The 14,902-nt window shown below is 49.6% G+C and overlaps 6 protein-coding genes across 6 annotated transcripts; 3 read left to right on the plus strand and 3 right to left on the minus strand.

Annotated features, from left to right (window-relative positions):
- Positions 1-534: 534 nt before the first annotated feature.
- On the minus strand, positions 535-3,888 carry YALI1_C30181g (uncharacterized protein; the record flags this gene model as incomplete). The annotated part of the gene is made up of 1 exon (XM_502109.3): positions 535-3,888. One exon carries the CDS (start codon positions 3,886-3,888, stop codon positions 535-537), a length of 3,354 nt encoding a protein of 1,117 aa, XP_502109.1.
- A 650-nt stretch (positions 3,889-4,538) lies between these two features.
- YALI1_C30187g (uncharacterized protein) lies at positions 4,539-5,900 on the plus strand (the record flags this gene model as incomplete). Its single annotated transcript, XM_502110.3, has 1 exon — positions 4,539-5,900. The coding sequence occupies one exon, from the start codon at positions 4,539-4,541 to the stop codon at positions 5,898-5,900; it is 1,362 nt and encodes a 453-aa protein (XP_502110.3).
- Positions 5,901-6,333: 433 nt separating this feature from the next.
- On the plus strand, positions 6,334-7,653 carry YALI1_C30205g (uncharacterized protein; the record flags this gene model as incomplete). The annotated part of the gene is made up of 1 exon (XM_502111.3): positions 6,334-7,653. The coding sequence occupies one exon, from the start codon at positions 6,334-6,336 to the stop codon at positions 7,651-7,653; it is 1,320 nt and encodes a 439-aa protein (XP_502111.2).
- A 927-nt stretch (positions 7,654-8,580) lies between these two features.
- On the minus strand, positions 8,581-9,318 carry YALI1_C30235g (uncharacterized protein; the record flags this gene model as incomplete). The annotated part of the gene is made up of 1 exon (XM_502112.3): positions 8,581-9,318. The coding sequence occupies one exon, from the start codon at positions 9,316-9,318 to the stop codon at positions 8,581-8,583; it is 738 nt and encodes a 245-aa protein (XP_502112.3).
- Positions 9,319-11,291: 1,973 nt separating this feature from the next.
- On the plus strand, positions 11,292-12,032 carry YALI1_C30255g (uncharacterized protein; the record flags this gene model as incomplete). Its single annotated transcript, XM_502113.3, has 1 exon — positions 11,292-12,032. One exon carries the CDS (start codon positions 11,292-11,294, stop codon positions 12,030-12,032), a length of 741 nt encoding a protein of 246 aa, XP_502113.2.
- Positions 12,033-12,381: 349 nt separating this feature from the next.
- Positions 12,382-14,508, minus strand: YALI1_C30287g (uncharacterized protein; the record flags this gene model as incomplete). The annotated part of the gene is made up of 1 exon (XM_502114.3): positions 12,382-14,508. One exon carries the CDS (start codon positions 14,506-14,508, stop codon positions 12,382-12,384), a length of 2,127 nt encoding a protein of 708 aa, XP_502114.3.
- Positions 14,509-14,902: the final 394 nt, after the last annotated feature.

The following is a 14,902-nucleotide window of genomic DNA, read 5'->3' on the forward strand; positions in this document are numbered from 1 at the left end:
GCCCTGCCATCCTTTCAACCACTGGTACCTTCAATGGTTTAGTTCACATAGTACCAATCGATGAGTCAGTCATTTGTATGATACAATCAGTCGTCGTCGAAAAGTGCTATTCTGTTATCACGGCTAACACACTTCAAGATGTCTCACAGATACGAATGAACAAGGTCTCACATGAGCTGAGACCATAGCTAAGAGTATTTGCACTTGTATGTCTAGAACCATCATTCGTCTGTCCTGAGCTGTCATTTGCCAGTCTTGTGTCTGTCTTGAACTGTCTAGTGTGTGTCTTGAACTGTACATTCGTTCATGAGAGCTGTGTGGGGGTCACAGACAGGGATCTCTGGAAGTTGTGTGGTAGATCATTTCATTAATAGTGAGACAGAAGAAGAAATTATAATCATGGGGTCTCTCCAAAGGAGCTCACATTAGAAGCATTACAGTATGGACATACGTACAGTATCCAAGTATCACTTTTCAAGCTCTCACATCTACCCACTTTTAAACAATAAACATACATTAAATCTATCCGACCATCTACTTTCGTCGCTTGTTGCTTCCATGGTCTCCTCCCTGCGAAGCTCCTCGCTTCTTGTTTTGCTGGAAGAACTCTTTCTTCTTGGTCTTCTCTCGCTCCAGTCGCTCCGCCTCGGCCGCGGCCTTCTTCTTCTCGTATGCATCGTGCTGGGCAGTCCACTTCTCCTTGGCTCGCTTCTCCTTGTCGTTTCGGATCGTGATGACCTTCTTGAGAAGGTCTCGGGCCTTCTGTTCCTCCTCAGACAAGACAACTGCCCGCTTCTGCAGGTAGTAGTCCCGCTTCTTGGGGTCGGCCACATTCTTAGGCTGGGCAGCAAAGGGCAGACCAGACTGGATGGCTCGAGGCACCTTGAGAGGCTGGAAGAACCGCTCCTTTCGCTCAATCTTGTTGTACTTGGAGTTCTCCAGCAGAGGAGTCTCAATACCCTCCTCAGCTCGAACCTGACCAGTGAGTCTCATACCGGCCCAGTTGGCCTTGTCCTGCAACAGCAGAGAAGTGACAGGGTTGTAGAACTTTCGGGGCTGAATGGGGTACCAGGTCTTGAGGAAGACAATGTCCGACATGAGAATCTTGTCTTCAAAGGTGGCTCGGAACTGGCCCTCGGGAGAGGCAAGAGCTCGCTTGATGTGTCCTCGAATACCAGAAACAGTCTTGATCTGAGCCCCCTCAAACTTGGCCACTTCCAGAGACGAGTTGAACATGTCCTTGATGAAGGCGGTGTTCTTGAACACCTTCGCGGGATGTCCAACCAGCTTCAGCTTCTTGACAATCTCCACGGAGGCGTCAACCTCAAGAACAGTACCTGTGGCAGCAATTCTAAACGCGCCAGTCTTATTGGCAGAAGCGACAGCAGGAACGGCACAGAAACCGGTGTTGGGGGACACCAGAGGGCCGTAAAAGGTGCCAAAGCAATGCATATGCTCAGGAGTGTACTTGAGCAGTCGGTTTCGAGTTCGAGAGTCCGAAGTGGAGTACAGAGGAATGGTCTGGAACCGTCTCCATCCAAGTGAGACCACCAAAGGATCGTTAGACTTGAGTACCTTCTTGTGCCATCGATGTCGCTTGATTCGTACCTGGGAGAATCCAAACTGGTCCTCGTTAGCCAAAAGACCTCCAATGAGTACGGGAAAAGAGGGATCAAAATGCTGAATGAACTCACAAGGAACACCCTCAAACACAAGACGAAGATAAGTACCCGCACGGAAACCCTCGATCCGATCTCGTGTGTTTTGGTCCATCTCTTTGTACTCGGCCTCGTTGATCTCGAGCTGCTTTGCAATTTTGGCCTTCTCAAGATCGTACCACGACGTCTCTTCGCCTCCCTCGGGGTCCTCCGCTCCAAATTCTCTATCGTCGCCCTGCTCCTGCTCAAACTGCTTCTTGAGCTTCTCCTTCTTAGCAGCATTCGCTTCTCGCTGCTGAGCAAGAGACATGGCGGCAGGTTCACTCTCAGAGTCCTCTTCTTCGTTATCCTCATCGTCCTCGTCGTCCTCATCATCACTTCCAGCCTTCTTTCCGCCGACAAACTTCTCCCCGGTCTCCATATCCTCGAAATCAGAGTAAATCTCGTCGTCGTCGCCCTCTCCCTCTTCATCTTCGTCCTTATCCTGAATAACATTGCCATCCTTGTCAAAGACAGCAGTGATGAACCGGTCCGAAAGACCAGCAATAGCTTCCTGAGTCCAAGAATCAAGACAATCGCCGTAGATAGGGACGGAGGAATCCAGTCCAGAGTTATCAACAAAGTCAGCTCGCTTCAGGAATTCCTCCTCATCGGCCTCAATGTCCTCCTCCTGCTCCTCAAAGTCGCCCTTCCACTTGGAGATGGCATCAGCAGGAGAAACATCATCCTGGTAGAGTACTCGGTTGATATCCCAGCTCTTTCGGGTCTGCTTCTTGAACTTGGAAGCACCATCCAGAGCCTGGGCACGTAGCTGAGAAAGCTCATCCTCATCCATACCGAGCTCCATGTCCGAATCGGACTCCTGGAAGTCGTACTCCTCGTCCTGTTCCTGCTCGTCTCCCTCCTCATCGTCTCCGATTTCAGTGATCTTCTCGGTGGCTCTTCCAGATCGCATTCCGGTTCGTCCATGATCTCCGTTGTCCTCTTCGTCGTCATCAATGTCCTCCTCCAGCGCCTCGTCAAACTCCTTGTCGTTGAACAGACGGAAAACACGCTCAGTCTCGCCCAAACCGTGCTTAGCACTCTGCAGAGAAGTCACCATCTGCTCTCCAATACCCTTCTCCTGACCAGGAACAAACGATTTGCTGCCAACGTCAATGTAAACGGCATCCTTATCCATGAGAACACCGCCAACATCGGACATGGGAGCGTAAATGGACTTTTGTTTCTCGTCGAGACGTCGCTTTCGCTTGGCACCTGCAGAAATAGCAGCCTCCTCAGCCATCTTGACAGCATAAGGAGTGGGGCAGGGATCAGGAAGACGCTCAGCCTCCTTGACCACAAGATCTCCGATTCCGGGAACGTGCACCTTGGCATTCACATAGGGCAGAGGTGTTCCGTGAACCCAGCCATACATGGTCACCTTTCTGTCAACCTTGGGGTTCTTCTCAATGAGAGAAGGGTGGGTAATGTCGACCACTCGGTCGGCCAACAGGTAGGGATGCTCGTTTCGCCATTTGAGCGGCCGGAACTTCATAATGTTAATGAACCGACATAGGTTGAGAATCTCCCGGTCGGGGTATCGTCCGTTGATGACTCCTGACAGGTAAAAGAGCTTGGCTCCAGCGTAGACCTCGGTCCAGAACCGGGTCTTGAGCCGCTTCTTAGATGCTCGCATGGTGGCGGGGTTCTTGAACAGATCTAGATGGGTAGTGACTCCCAGGATTCGGGGGAATCCGTGAGGGGAGAGAATGTTGAGGAACTCCATGGTCTCCATTTCAAAGCCGAAATTTCCATCCATTACCAGCAGCACCAGGTCTGCGATCTTGGCCACATCAATCATACTGCTCAGATCGTTGTTGCATTCCAGAAAAGTGAGTCGTCGTCGCTTTCCAGAAACCACAGTGATGGGTCCTCGAATGTCGTTCAGAGTCTGCTTGGTGTATCGTCTGACCAGAGACTTGATCAGAGTGGTCTTTCCGGTACCAGGAGGACCCACGACCGCCACAATTACAGGCGGAGGGTCCTCGGTCGTTCGGTCGACCATAGGAGCGTGGTATCGCTTCTCCTTGTGGTCGTGGGATCGTCTGGCCTGACGGTCGAGCTTGCCGGGGTTGGCCACAGCAAACGCTTTGGCGTTGAAGCCGTTGGCGTGAAGCTTGGCCTTGGCCATCTTCGTCTTGTCCCGCGACGTCCGATGCTCCTTGTTGCTTTGTTCTTCAGCTCCCATAGGTGTATAGCGTCTTGGACAGAAAAGATTTGAAAGTTTCTGGGCCTAGATATTTTTTTTGATCGTGCATGAACTCTATTGAGGAGGGAGGAATGAAAGTTGTGGGTTAGGGTGGCGAAAGAGGAGGTGCTCTGGGGGTGTAGAGGCCCGTATTTTTGGTGATGGTAAGATATGGGTATTCTTGAAAAGGTACAATACTCATTATTTTCATCTCCAGAGTTTGTGGAATGTCTCTCCGGCGAGTTGGATGAGGTGTGCTGTTGAGTGGGCGTTAGGTCATCAAGTCAAGTACTGAGAGCAACATTAGTTGGGTTATAGAGTGTTGTCAACAAAACAGCTATTGCGGCGCCTTAATGTTGCAAGTCATGTCAACTCACGCCCAAGATTGTTAGCCCTAACATTCCACAACCCCACACCAAGTAGACGTTGAGAGCACGAAATTTGACATTTGAATCAGATCAGCAGTATAATGTGGCCTTGAATAACCCCATAATAGTTGTCAAATTTGTTCCCTCGCCCCTCAAACACCCCCAAACCTCCTCCTCCTAAGTTACCCTACCTACAGTTCAGCTCTTTCATCAAGGTTCCACACTGCACCAAAAAAATCAAGCCGTCTGCATCACCACTTGCCATCACTACTAGACATAACCATGGTGCAAATCAACGAAATCAAGAGCAATTCGCGAGACACCCGCACAGCCGCGCACACACATATCCGTGGTCTAGGTCTCAACGAAATGGGTGTCGCCAAGCCCATTGATGCGGGGTTTGTGGGCCAAACCGAGGCTCGAGAGGCCCTGGGACTGGTGGTTGACCTGATTCGAGCCAGCAAGATGAGCGGCCGAGGAATCCTTCTTGCTGGCGGTCCCGGTACCGGAAAGACTGCTCTGGCGCTTGCCGTCTCGCAGGAACTCGGCCCCAAGGTCCCCTTCTGCCCCATTGTTGGTTCTGAGATTTTCTCCGCAGAGGTCAAGAAGACTGCTGCTCTGATGGAGAACTTTCGACGGGCCATTGGACTGCGAATCAAGGAGACCAAGGACATTTACGAGGGAGAGGTGACGGAGCTGACGCCCGAGGAGGCCGAAGATCCCCTGGGAGGCTACGGCAAAACCATCCGGTCGGTGGTGGTGGGTCTCAAGAGTTACAGAGGCACTAAGCAACTGCGGCTGGATCCCAAGATCTACGAGTCGATTCAGAAGGAGCGGGTGGCCGTTGGCGACGTGATTTACATTGAGGCCAACACTGGTGCTGTCAAGCGAGTGGGACGATCGGATGCCTACGCTACCGAATTTGATCTCGAGACGGAGGAGTACGTTCCCCTGCCCAAGGGAGAGGTGCACAAGAAGAAGGAGATTGTGCAGGACGTAACGCTGCATGATTTGGATGTGGCCAATGCACGGCCTCAGGGAGGACAGGATGTCATGTCGATGATGGGCTCGCTGATGAAGCCCAAAAAGACAGAAATCACAGACAAGCTGAGAGAGGAGGTCAACAAAAAGGTGCAGTCGTACATTGACCAGGGAGTGGCTGAACTGGTGCCTGGTGTACTGTTTATCGACGAGGTGAACATGCTAGATGTGGAGTGTTTTACCTACCTCAACCGGGCTCTGGAGTCGACAATCTCGCCCATTGTCATCCTGGCGTCCAACCGAGGCATGTGCCGAGTTCGGGGTGTGGACGACGATGTGTCTCCTCACGGCATCACCACCGATCTGCTCGATCGACTGCTCATTGTGCGAACTCTGCCCTACTCTCTGGACGAGATCAAGACCATCATTCAGAAGCGAGCTGTGGTTGAACAGCAGCAGATTTCCGAGGACGCTCTGGACGCCCTTGCTCAACATGGAGCCCGAACCTCGCTGAGATACGGCCTTCAGCTTCTGTCTCCTGCTGGAGTGCTGGCCAAGAGCGAGGGACGAGACGTGGTGGAGGTCAAGGACGTGGAGGAGTGCGAGTCGTTGTTCCTGGATGCTACTCGATCTAAGGGGCGGTTTACTGACAAGTTTTTGTAGGCTGCTTAACGACAGACGGATACTGGCCTACAGATAGTTTCTAAGCTGACCAAGGGGATGTATTTTGTATTATGTATTGAATGGATATTTTGGATATACTTTGGGAAAAAAAGGAACATCATTGTATTGAAATGAAGAGTAATGGTGGCAACCGCGACAGGTGCTTGTACTTGCACCTACTGCTACATTCTGTCGTAGCAATGTTCTGTGTGAACAAGTCAAGTGCATTTCCTTCTCCTCCCAACCAACATCGACAGTTGAAATTTCGGGTTCTTTTTTTTTAAGGTGAAATTTCATTACTCCCAATTGAGTATCCAAAGGAGAGAACGGGGCGGTAGAAGAGGTGATTGAGATGGAATTTGGTCACACTGAAACAACCAGTGTAATGAGCACGACATTTTGTACCTGTATATAAGGCTACTTTACACCCCAGATGGCCAGAAAAGGTGGTAACAACGAGCTCTCCAATCTAACCCCAACCCTAACCATAACTCTATGGAGGGCCCAAAAATTTCACATCAACCACCACACCCACCACTACACAACCAACATGTCCGATATCAATTTCATGGTTGTCGACGGCTCTCTGGCCGACCTGGTGGCCGAGCTGACCGCGTACATCGAGACCCTTGGCTGCGACGAGCTGGAGGCCAACTGCCAACGAGCTCTGGCTGCGGGTGAGGAGCCCAAGGTGTTTGAGTTGATTACTCAGCAGCTCCCTCTGCTAAACAAGTCTTCGGAGCAGCAGTTTGAGTCCGTGTGGCAGTTGTGCTTGCACGTCTTCTCCTTCTCCGAGTCCTTTGAGTGGGTTGATGCTGTTCTGAAGGCCATTTCCGGCCACAGCAACCTGCCTCGATCTTTCAACGGCCCCGCTGCTGCGGGCCAGGCCGTTGTTGCTGTCCTGGCCTCTCTTTTCAATATGCTGAGCTCCAGCCACGACGACGCACAGCTCGCAAACACCCTTCTGGCTGCTCTGACCACCGCTGAGGAGACTGGAAACCTGCATCTTCTTGCCGGACAGCTCAAGTCCGACCAGACCGTCACATGGATCAACACGTGGCAGATTGAGGCTGACGTGCGAGATCAGCTCATTGCCAAGATCTACAGTGCCCTCGTGCAGCTGGACGAGCCCGCCAAGGCCCTGGCTCTGCTGGTGGCTGCTGTTGGCAACACCCAGACCTCCACCTTCCCCATGACCTGCAAGCTGGTGCAGCAGGCGCTCAAGTCGGACCACGTGTACGACTTTGGCTCTATTCTGGCTCTCGAGCCCGTGGAGGACCTCAAGACCACAGAACAGCGACTATTCGAGCTGCTGACCACCGTGGCAAGCGGAGAAGTGGCCAAGATGCAATCTCTGGCCGCCGGAGACGCCAAGAGCCTCATTGAGGAGAACGACTTTGATGCGGAGTCGCTGCTCGCCAAGACCCGAGTCATTGCGCTGGCCAACCTCGCTGCCGAGTCTCCTGAGATCGAGTACTCTATCATCGCCAAGAACCTGGACGTTTCTCTGGACACAGTGGAGCTGTGGGTTATCGATACGATCCGAGCCGGTCTCGTGGAGGGCCGTCTGAGCCAGACCAAGCAGTCGTTCGCTGTGCACCGGGCCCAGAAGAGCGGTCCTATCGCCAAGGCCGACTGGGAGGTCATCAGCCAGAAGCTGGATGTGTGGAAGAAGAGCATCAACGACGTGCTCCACGTGGTCAAGCAGGCCCGAGAGAACGCCAACGCGCAGAAGAGAAAAATTGCTGCTTAGGAGGTAAAATAGAGATTATATGGTTGATAAGCAATGGGGAGAATGTAGAGTACGAGTAAAGTGGCCTATGACATGTGTCTACCGTAATTATGTGTAGATGTTTATGAAAGTACTGTACTCGAGGAGCAAGAGCGAATTGTGAGTTTCGTCTGAGTTATGTTACAATAGCTGCTGTACCCAGAATTCAAGACAGAATTGAATGGCGTTTCTTTAACCACTTATTGCAATACACATGTCTGGTTAGGTGTCTCTTCTCATGTTGTGTACACCAATTAAATGAATGTATATGCAGAAAAAAAACAAAAAACCACACTGCTCATTCAACCACACTTTTCATTCCGTAAGAAGAGAAGGACAGATAATGGCTTGGATACACCTAGGTGATATTTACATTTAAAAAACCTGGAAACGTATTCGAAACCAAACTTGATATATATGTGTTGGCAGCTTTTTCGTCTTTGGTATCAGCAGGTAGTATGTACTTGTAGCTACACCCATATTATATGTTGTGTCTACCAATGAGAAGTTCATTTCTTTTTAAAGGAGTTATCATACCCACTCTGGATCATCTGTAGATACGGTATATTTAAATTTAAGATACTTTTATTCCTCCTACAGGCTGATTATACACTGTCTTGAGCTGATTCCAACGGAATGTCTTCACTAATTTATTGTCTTTCAACACCGGAAGTTGAAGGTGATACCAAGTAGGGTGCTAGAAGATTCCATCAGCTGGTCGACGACATGTCTGTCCTGTAGATGGTGTATCTGCTTATCTAGAATCTCTCTAGAATCTCTTTCTGGTGTGCGTTATTATTGGAAGCTGGTATCCTTAGAAGTGGGTTGTTATATATATACTGTTATATGTACTAAGTTATATATATCTAATCAACAATACATATTATCTTCAGTGCATATCAATTGAGGTCACAAAAACTGGAAGAAATAATAGGTGTAGAATTGACCCCAGCTCTCCTGCTTAATGTCAATCTTGTAATAGTCATACGAGTTGGGGTCATTCCACTCGGCAAGAGGAGTGTATTCAGCATTGTCTTCAAGCATCTGTTTGTACTTGACTTGCTGGTCGAGAAGACGTTCCAATTTGAAGGCCAGGAAGTAGGATATGAGCAAAAGAGCCACAGGAATAGGAACAAACAACCACACAGTTCGGATCCAGGTGGCAATCATGGCAGGAAAAATGGTGAACAGCAGAATAATATTCTTGCTCTTTTCAAACATCTCCAGGTACTTGTTTTTAGGCAACCAATTGGTGGAAAAGTAGGCCTCAGCCCATTTGATTTCATTGACCAGCACCGAGTTGACAAAAACAACAATAACAACTAGAAAGTAGTTCTTCACGACAAAAAGGAAGACCGCTGCTAGACTTACGAGTACTGTAGATAGGGTGAGAATGGCAGCTGTGAATTGGTAAGGAGATATCTTCCAACTCTGCAGTTTGGCAGCAGAAACCATGGGTTTTCTCCAGAGCGGGCCAATACCAACAGCAAGGATTCCCACTGCTTCCACTACCTTTATTCCCTTGTCGAAATGTGTTTTGGCGTCCTTCATGTCGAGACTGAGTATGTAAACCACACTGGTTGCCACTTGCATTTGTCGGAGCACCATGGTGGCCCAGTTGGCGGCAATGGCTGGAGAGATTAACATCTCAACCTTTGTCTCGATGTCTTCTTCGGCGTTATCGTCAATGTTAATAATTTCGAGCGTAAATAATGGAATAGTTCGGATACAGCGAAAGATCACCTCTATATGTAAGCTATCTCCCTAGCCTGTGTAGTTACGTTACTCCAGTGACATATTATTCTCCAACAAACCTTATTTGGTTTGTGTATATAATCACCAGTTTTCTATAGTTTAGAATGCAGCTTGTTTTCCCCGTTTTATTTGTGTCTTTGACTTTTAGAACAGGAAGCTCTTGGCTCCTCCGAAAGGGCTGTGACCCTCAACAACGACGCTCCTGTGTACACGAGCAACCCGCTATCAGTTAAGCCCCCTCGCTTTTCATCCCTTCTTTACGTTCGTCGGTTACCCTACATCGACGACCCTCACATATATAAACCTTTGTTGATCATGCGGCTCCGAGCTCAAATAGTACAAGGTTCAGCAGTCGTGGTTGTTGAAGAGGTGAAACGACGATGTAAAATCTCTCTCAGATGCCATATTTCAGTTTATCAAGATCTTTCCGTCTCAGACAGCGAAAAGAATGACGAGTTTGTCTGTCTCTACACAATCACTAAGCGAATGCTTGGCTGCATAAACGACTCTTGGCAGTGCACTCCACCATCGGTTATTGGGCTCACAGTGATAGTCAACAATGGGATAACAGGGATGTTTGAGTTGAGTACATGTGCGGTGACGTATCAGCATTTGGTACGGCATTTGCAGATACGAGCTTGAGCTACTGTAGCCATCGGTTCGTACACTTACTATCATGATGCCGATAAGCCTGAGATAGTTCAATAGTTCGAGGATCACAAACTTGATCTGATTTTTTTATCAGGGCTAAAACATTTGCAGTTGTTGGGTGTTGGGCTCCGGTGAGCAATTTCAGGCTGTCTTTTCTGCCCCGCACACTGGGCGTGTACTGTAGCTAAGGTAGAAAATGCATGTGCTGTAAGGCCATCTTGTATGATGGACGTTCAGCAGAAGAAACTTGCATTGAAATTTCCATCATGTGGCTCAAGAATACAAAGATCCAACTACAGTATGCACTTGTATAGTTTTTTTCTTTTTTTTCTGCATATACATTCATTTAATTATAACTTTGCTGTGAAAGAATAACCTTTGAAATGAATGTACGCTTACACGAATATTACTAATTAAACACGTTGAGTGTCATGGTCCAACTTGGCACGTACCTATTTCCAGTAAAAAAATCATAAAAAAACCTGGTTCAGTCCGTGTTGTATGTTGGTCCACATAACTTCGCGTGTTTGTTCGTTCATCGGGAAAACGCCACTCCAGTCTCCAGTTCTCTAATCTCAATCCCTCCATTGCCCTCTTCGTTTGCATTGCCTTTGAAAACGTCTCCTTGTGGGTTCTTCTTCGTCATTGGTTTGGTTCTGCGTCCCCTGTGGTGACTACGCGCCCTGCTACGCTGTTCTCTCGGTGGCCTCGGCCGCCTTTTACGCTTGCTACTGTCTCTACTCTCGCACACATGTACTGTACATACATACTTTCCTTCTGAGCTACAGAAGTTCTTCGTCAAGTCTAGTCTAAAAAGAGTGTAATCTGAATTCACTATGTATTCAACTAATATTCAATAAACAAGAAATCATGGCTTCACTATTTCTCAACTAATATTTACGTATTTGTTGAGATCAAGCCCTCGACTACTCTTCCCAATACCACTGTTCCACAGCAAAGCCAGTTCAGAACAGATACTTAAGAGCCGTAGCAAAATCACAAGTAAGACCACATTTGGCCAGATCAAATCACTAAACCAACCTCTTATAATCAAAAGAAATAAAAAAACCACACTATGGCCATACAAAACAATCCACTTCTCTCTACCCCCAATACCGTCGAACCGCAAGCCAATAAATCGTTTAGACTCCCAGCATGCATATCGATCCTAGCATCACCCCACTCAACTCATCTCCCTCACCCCACCTCAACACATGCTCAAAACCGCCGTCCGAATGTCTCGAGTATCCGAATTATCGCACAATTACAACCAGATCAAGACCTCTGTGTCTGCTCTGTCCCCCACCACCAGACTGGTGTGTGTGTCCAAATACAAGCCTGCCAGTGACATTCAGGCAGTTTATGATCTTGGACAGCGACATTTCGGCGAGAACTACGTCCAGGAGCTCATGGAGAAGGTGGCCAACCTTCCCCAGGAGATTCAGTGGCACTTTATCGGCTCTTTGCAATCCAATAAATGTGCCCAGCTGGCTAAGAACATCCCCAACCTGTGGGTCGAAACCGTGGACGGAGAAAAGAAGGCCAAGAAGCTCAACGACGCCCGCGAACAGAGCGAGTACAAAGACAAGGCTCCCGTACACGTGTTTGTGCAGGTTAACACCTCTGGCGAGTCGCAAAAGTCCGGTCTGGACCCTGAGGATGTCTCCAAGGTAGTAGATTACATTATTAAGGAGTGTCCTCAGCTGAAGCTGGCCGGTCTCATGACCATCGGCTCAATTGAGCAGTCCAAGGCCTCGGAGGAGAACAAGGACTTTGCCACGCTGGTACAGATCAGAGACTCTATTGAGCAGGCTTTTGATATCACAGGTCTGGAGCTGTCCATGGGCATGTCTTCTGACTTTGAGGAAGCCATCAAGCAGGGATCCACCAATGTGAGAATTGGATCGACCATTTTCGGAGGACGAATGACCAAGGAGGAAGCCAAGACTGCATGAACTTAGCGAACGCTCTCACCCCGCCCAGCAAACCTGCTGATAGGATCTGGGCTTAAACAATTGATTTTGCGGTGCACAAGTAAAGTTGTATATAGATCAATTGATTGAATAGACCATTTGATATCGAGTGTGACTCTTTATACATATCTGTCGATTGAATGTCTATAGATGTTCTATACACTACGTGTTTGAAGCTGCTGATGAAGTCACACATCTTATCATCGAATGTAATACAATATCCAAAAATGTAATGCAACCCACCTGTATTACTGTCATATCACTATCGTATCATAATTATCTATAATGCATCGTCTTCCCAAGTCATTTCCCTAGTCGTGCCGTCATCCGCTTAAATAATATCGCCGTAGGTTCCGCCGTAGTTGTCGTTGGTGGACCGGGCGTTTCGGGCCTTGACCTTCTTGCCCTTGAAATGCTTCTTGGTGCCCTGAGCAGCACCTCGCTGGTGGAAGGGGGTGCTCATGTTGCCTCCTGATGAGTTCTTTCCAAAGTAGTCAGCGTCCAGATGCTCGCCGAGAGAAGAAAATCCTTTACCACCGAAACCACCGGCTCCAGTGGCATGCTGGGAGAAAGACAGTTTGTCAATGTCTCGCTCAAGGTCAAAATCCTCTCGAGCAATGCCAGAGTGAACAGCAGCATCAAGCAGCTGCTTCTGACGCGAGGGAGGCAGCTGGTTGAGGGTGTACAGACCCTTGTTGAAGAGAATACCGGCATCTTCGTCATCCAGATCCTCTCTGTAGTCGGGAGGAGGATGACAGTAGAGCAGCTTTCCGTTAACGTAGTCCTTGAGCACGTATCGAGCAGCTCGCGACTCGTCGGGATTACCCTGAGAGGCTCCACGCATGTATCCTCGTGCCTTGGCGTAGGCCACAAGGAATTCTGTGGCTGTGGGATATCCGAGACCGCCCTCATCGACCGGACGAGTGTAGATCTTGATACCGTAGACGGACTCGAGGAAGTACTTGGGCACTCGTCGAGACACGAGGGTCGCGGGACCGGTGAACTCACGCAGCTGGTCGATGGGAAGCACACCGTTACACACCAGTTCTCCGTTGGTGTTACCGAAGTTGGGGAACACCAGACCGGGACAATCACACAGCATCACCTTGGGTGACAGCAGGATAGTTTGGAAGTGCTTGGTCTTTCCAGGGGTGGCAGAAACAGACACCTTGTTGGAGCCCACCAGGGCGTTGATGGTAGAAGACTTACCAACGTTAGGGTAACCGACCAGACCAATGTTCAGGCGGGGTTCCTGGCCAGCGGGAGCGGGCTGCATGGGAGCAGGAGCCTCGGCGAGGAACAGCTGCTCGAGCTGGTCCACAGACAGGATAGATGTGGGGGTGGCCATGACGGAATAGTGCATGTTCTCTGTGTCAGGCTTGGACTCGTCGGTAGCCTTGGCCTCCTCATGGGCGTTAGCAGGAACGGCCTCCTGGATCTCGGTGACAGAAGGCTCAACGTCGTCTTCCTCGTCTTCTTCGTCTTCCTCCTCATCCTCATCCTCAGACTCCTCCTTAGGGACAAACTGTGCAAGTTCTCGCTCGAGAGCCGACACCTCGTCGTCGGAATCGTCATTCTTGACGGGCTTCTTGGCGGGCTTCTTGGTAGCCTGAGCCTCTTCTCGGGCCTCCAGAGCCTCCAGCTCCTCCTTGGCCTTGGCAGCAGAGAAGAAGGCGTATCGAATTCCGTGTTTCTTGAAATAGTCGGCCCAGATCTGTCGCTGCTCCTCGGTCATCAGGTCAGCCTTGTTAACCAGCAGCAGGTTTCGCTTACGGGGGTCAATCTCCTTGACATACAACTCCAGATCCTCGGATCGGAACTGCAGAGGGTTTCGCCCATCGACAATCTGCACAACCAGATCGGATCGCTCGCACACTCGCCACAGCTGGCGCCACACCTCAATGTTTCGCTCGAATGGCGTCAGAAGCAGATCCTGGTTCTCCTGCAGCTCCGCCAGACTTCGTCGCCATCGCAGAAACGCCTCCTTCTCCTCTCGATCGAGCTGGGTGGAGGTGGTATCTTCAGTCCAAACAGGTCGTCGGGGAACAGTCAGCTTGCCGGCGTTCTCCAGCTGCTTCTCACGCAGCTTCTCGGCCTCAGCCTTGGTCAAAAGGTAAGGGTTGGAGTTGTCATGGGTGTTGATAATGGTGGTGTGGGCTCGTCGCTCAGCGGTGAAATCAGTGTCAGCCAGCTCGGCGGTGGCCAGAAACTCGTCCAGAGCCTTCTCTTGGGTGACGGATCGCAGCTTGACCCACCCGGCCTCCTTGTTCTCCTCGGTTGTGTATCGGGTCTCTCCAGAATCGGTCACGTAGACTCGTCCTTCCTTGGCCTTTCGGTTCATCAGAGTCTTTCCGAGTCCCGTGTTGTTGGGGGTCTTCTTTTTGTGGTACTGCGGCTTGGGTCCCGAGGGGGGACCCTTGGGCTTGACCACATCGGAATGCAACGGTGTTTTGTTCATGTTCAGATAATATAAATTTCGTGTAGTGGGGGATGAGGTCGTAGGACCCCAGCACCTTAGATATGATGCAGAAATAATTTTTAAGGTTGAGTTTCAACCTGCACGGTCACGTGATGTGCAAGTGTGACACGATACAACTGAGCAACAGGAAAAAAGGGGGGTTTGGGAGCAATTCGTTGAGAGAAAGCGGGAATCGATAATACAGTGAAATATGAGTCCGAGGGAGGTATTTTGAAGGTTCTATAGTGTATGAATGACTCATTGAAGCCAGTGTTTCTCACTTGGTTTAGATCATATCAGTGAACTTTATTTGTTACTGTGGCAACATAGAACCGGTTGGAAGACTGGCGGTTGGGGAGTAGAATTGCGAGTAAACGTGGTGGTTGCGTGAAAT

The sequence above is a fragment of the Yarrowia lipolytica genome, chromosome 1C (genome assembly GCF_001761485.1).
Source record: "Yarrowia lipolytica chromosome 1C, complete sequence".
NCBI lineage: Eukaryota > Fungi > Ascomycota > Dipodascomycetes > Dipodascales > Yarrowia > Yarrowia lipolytica.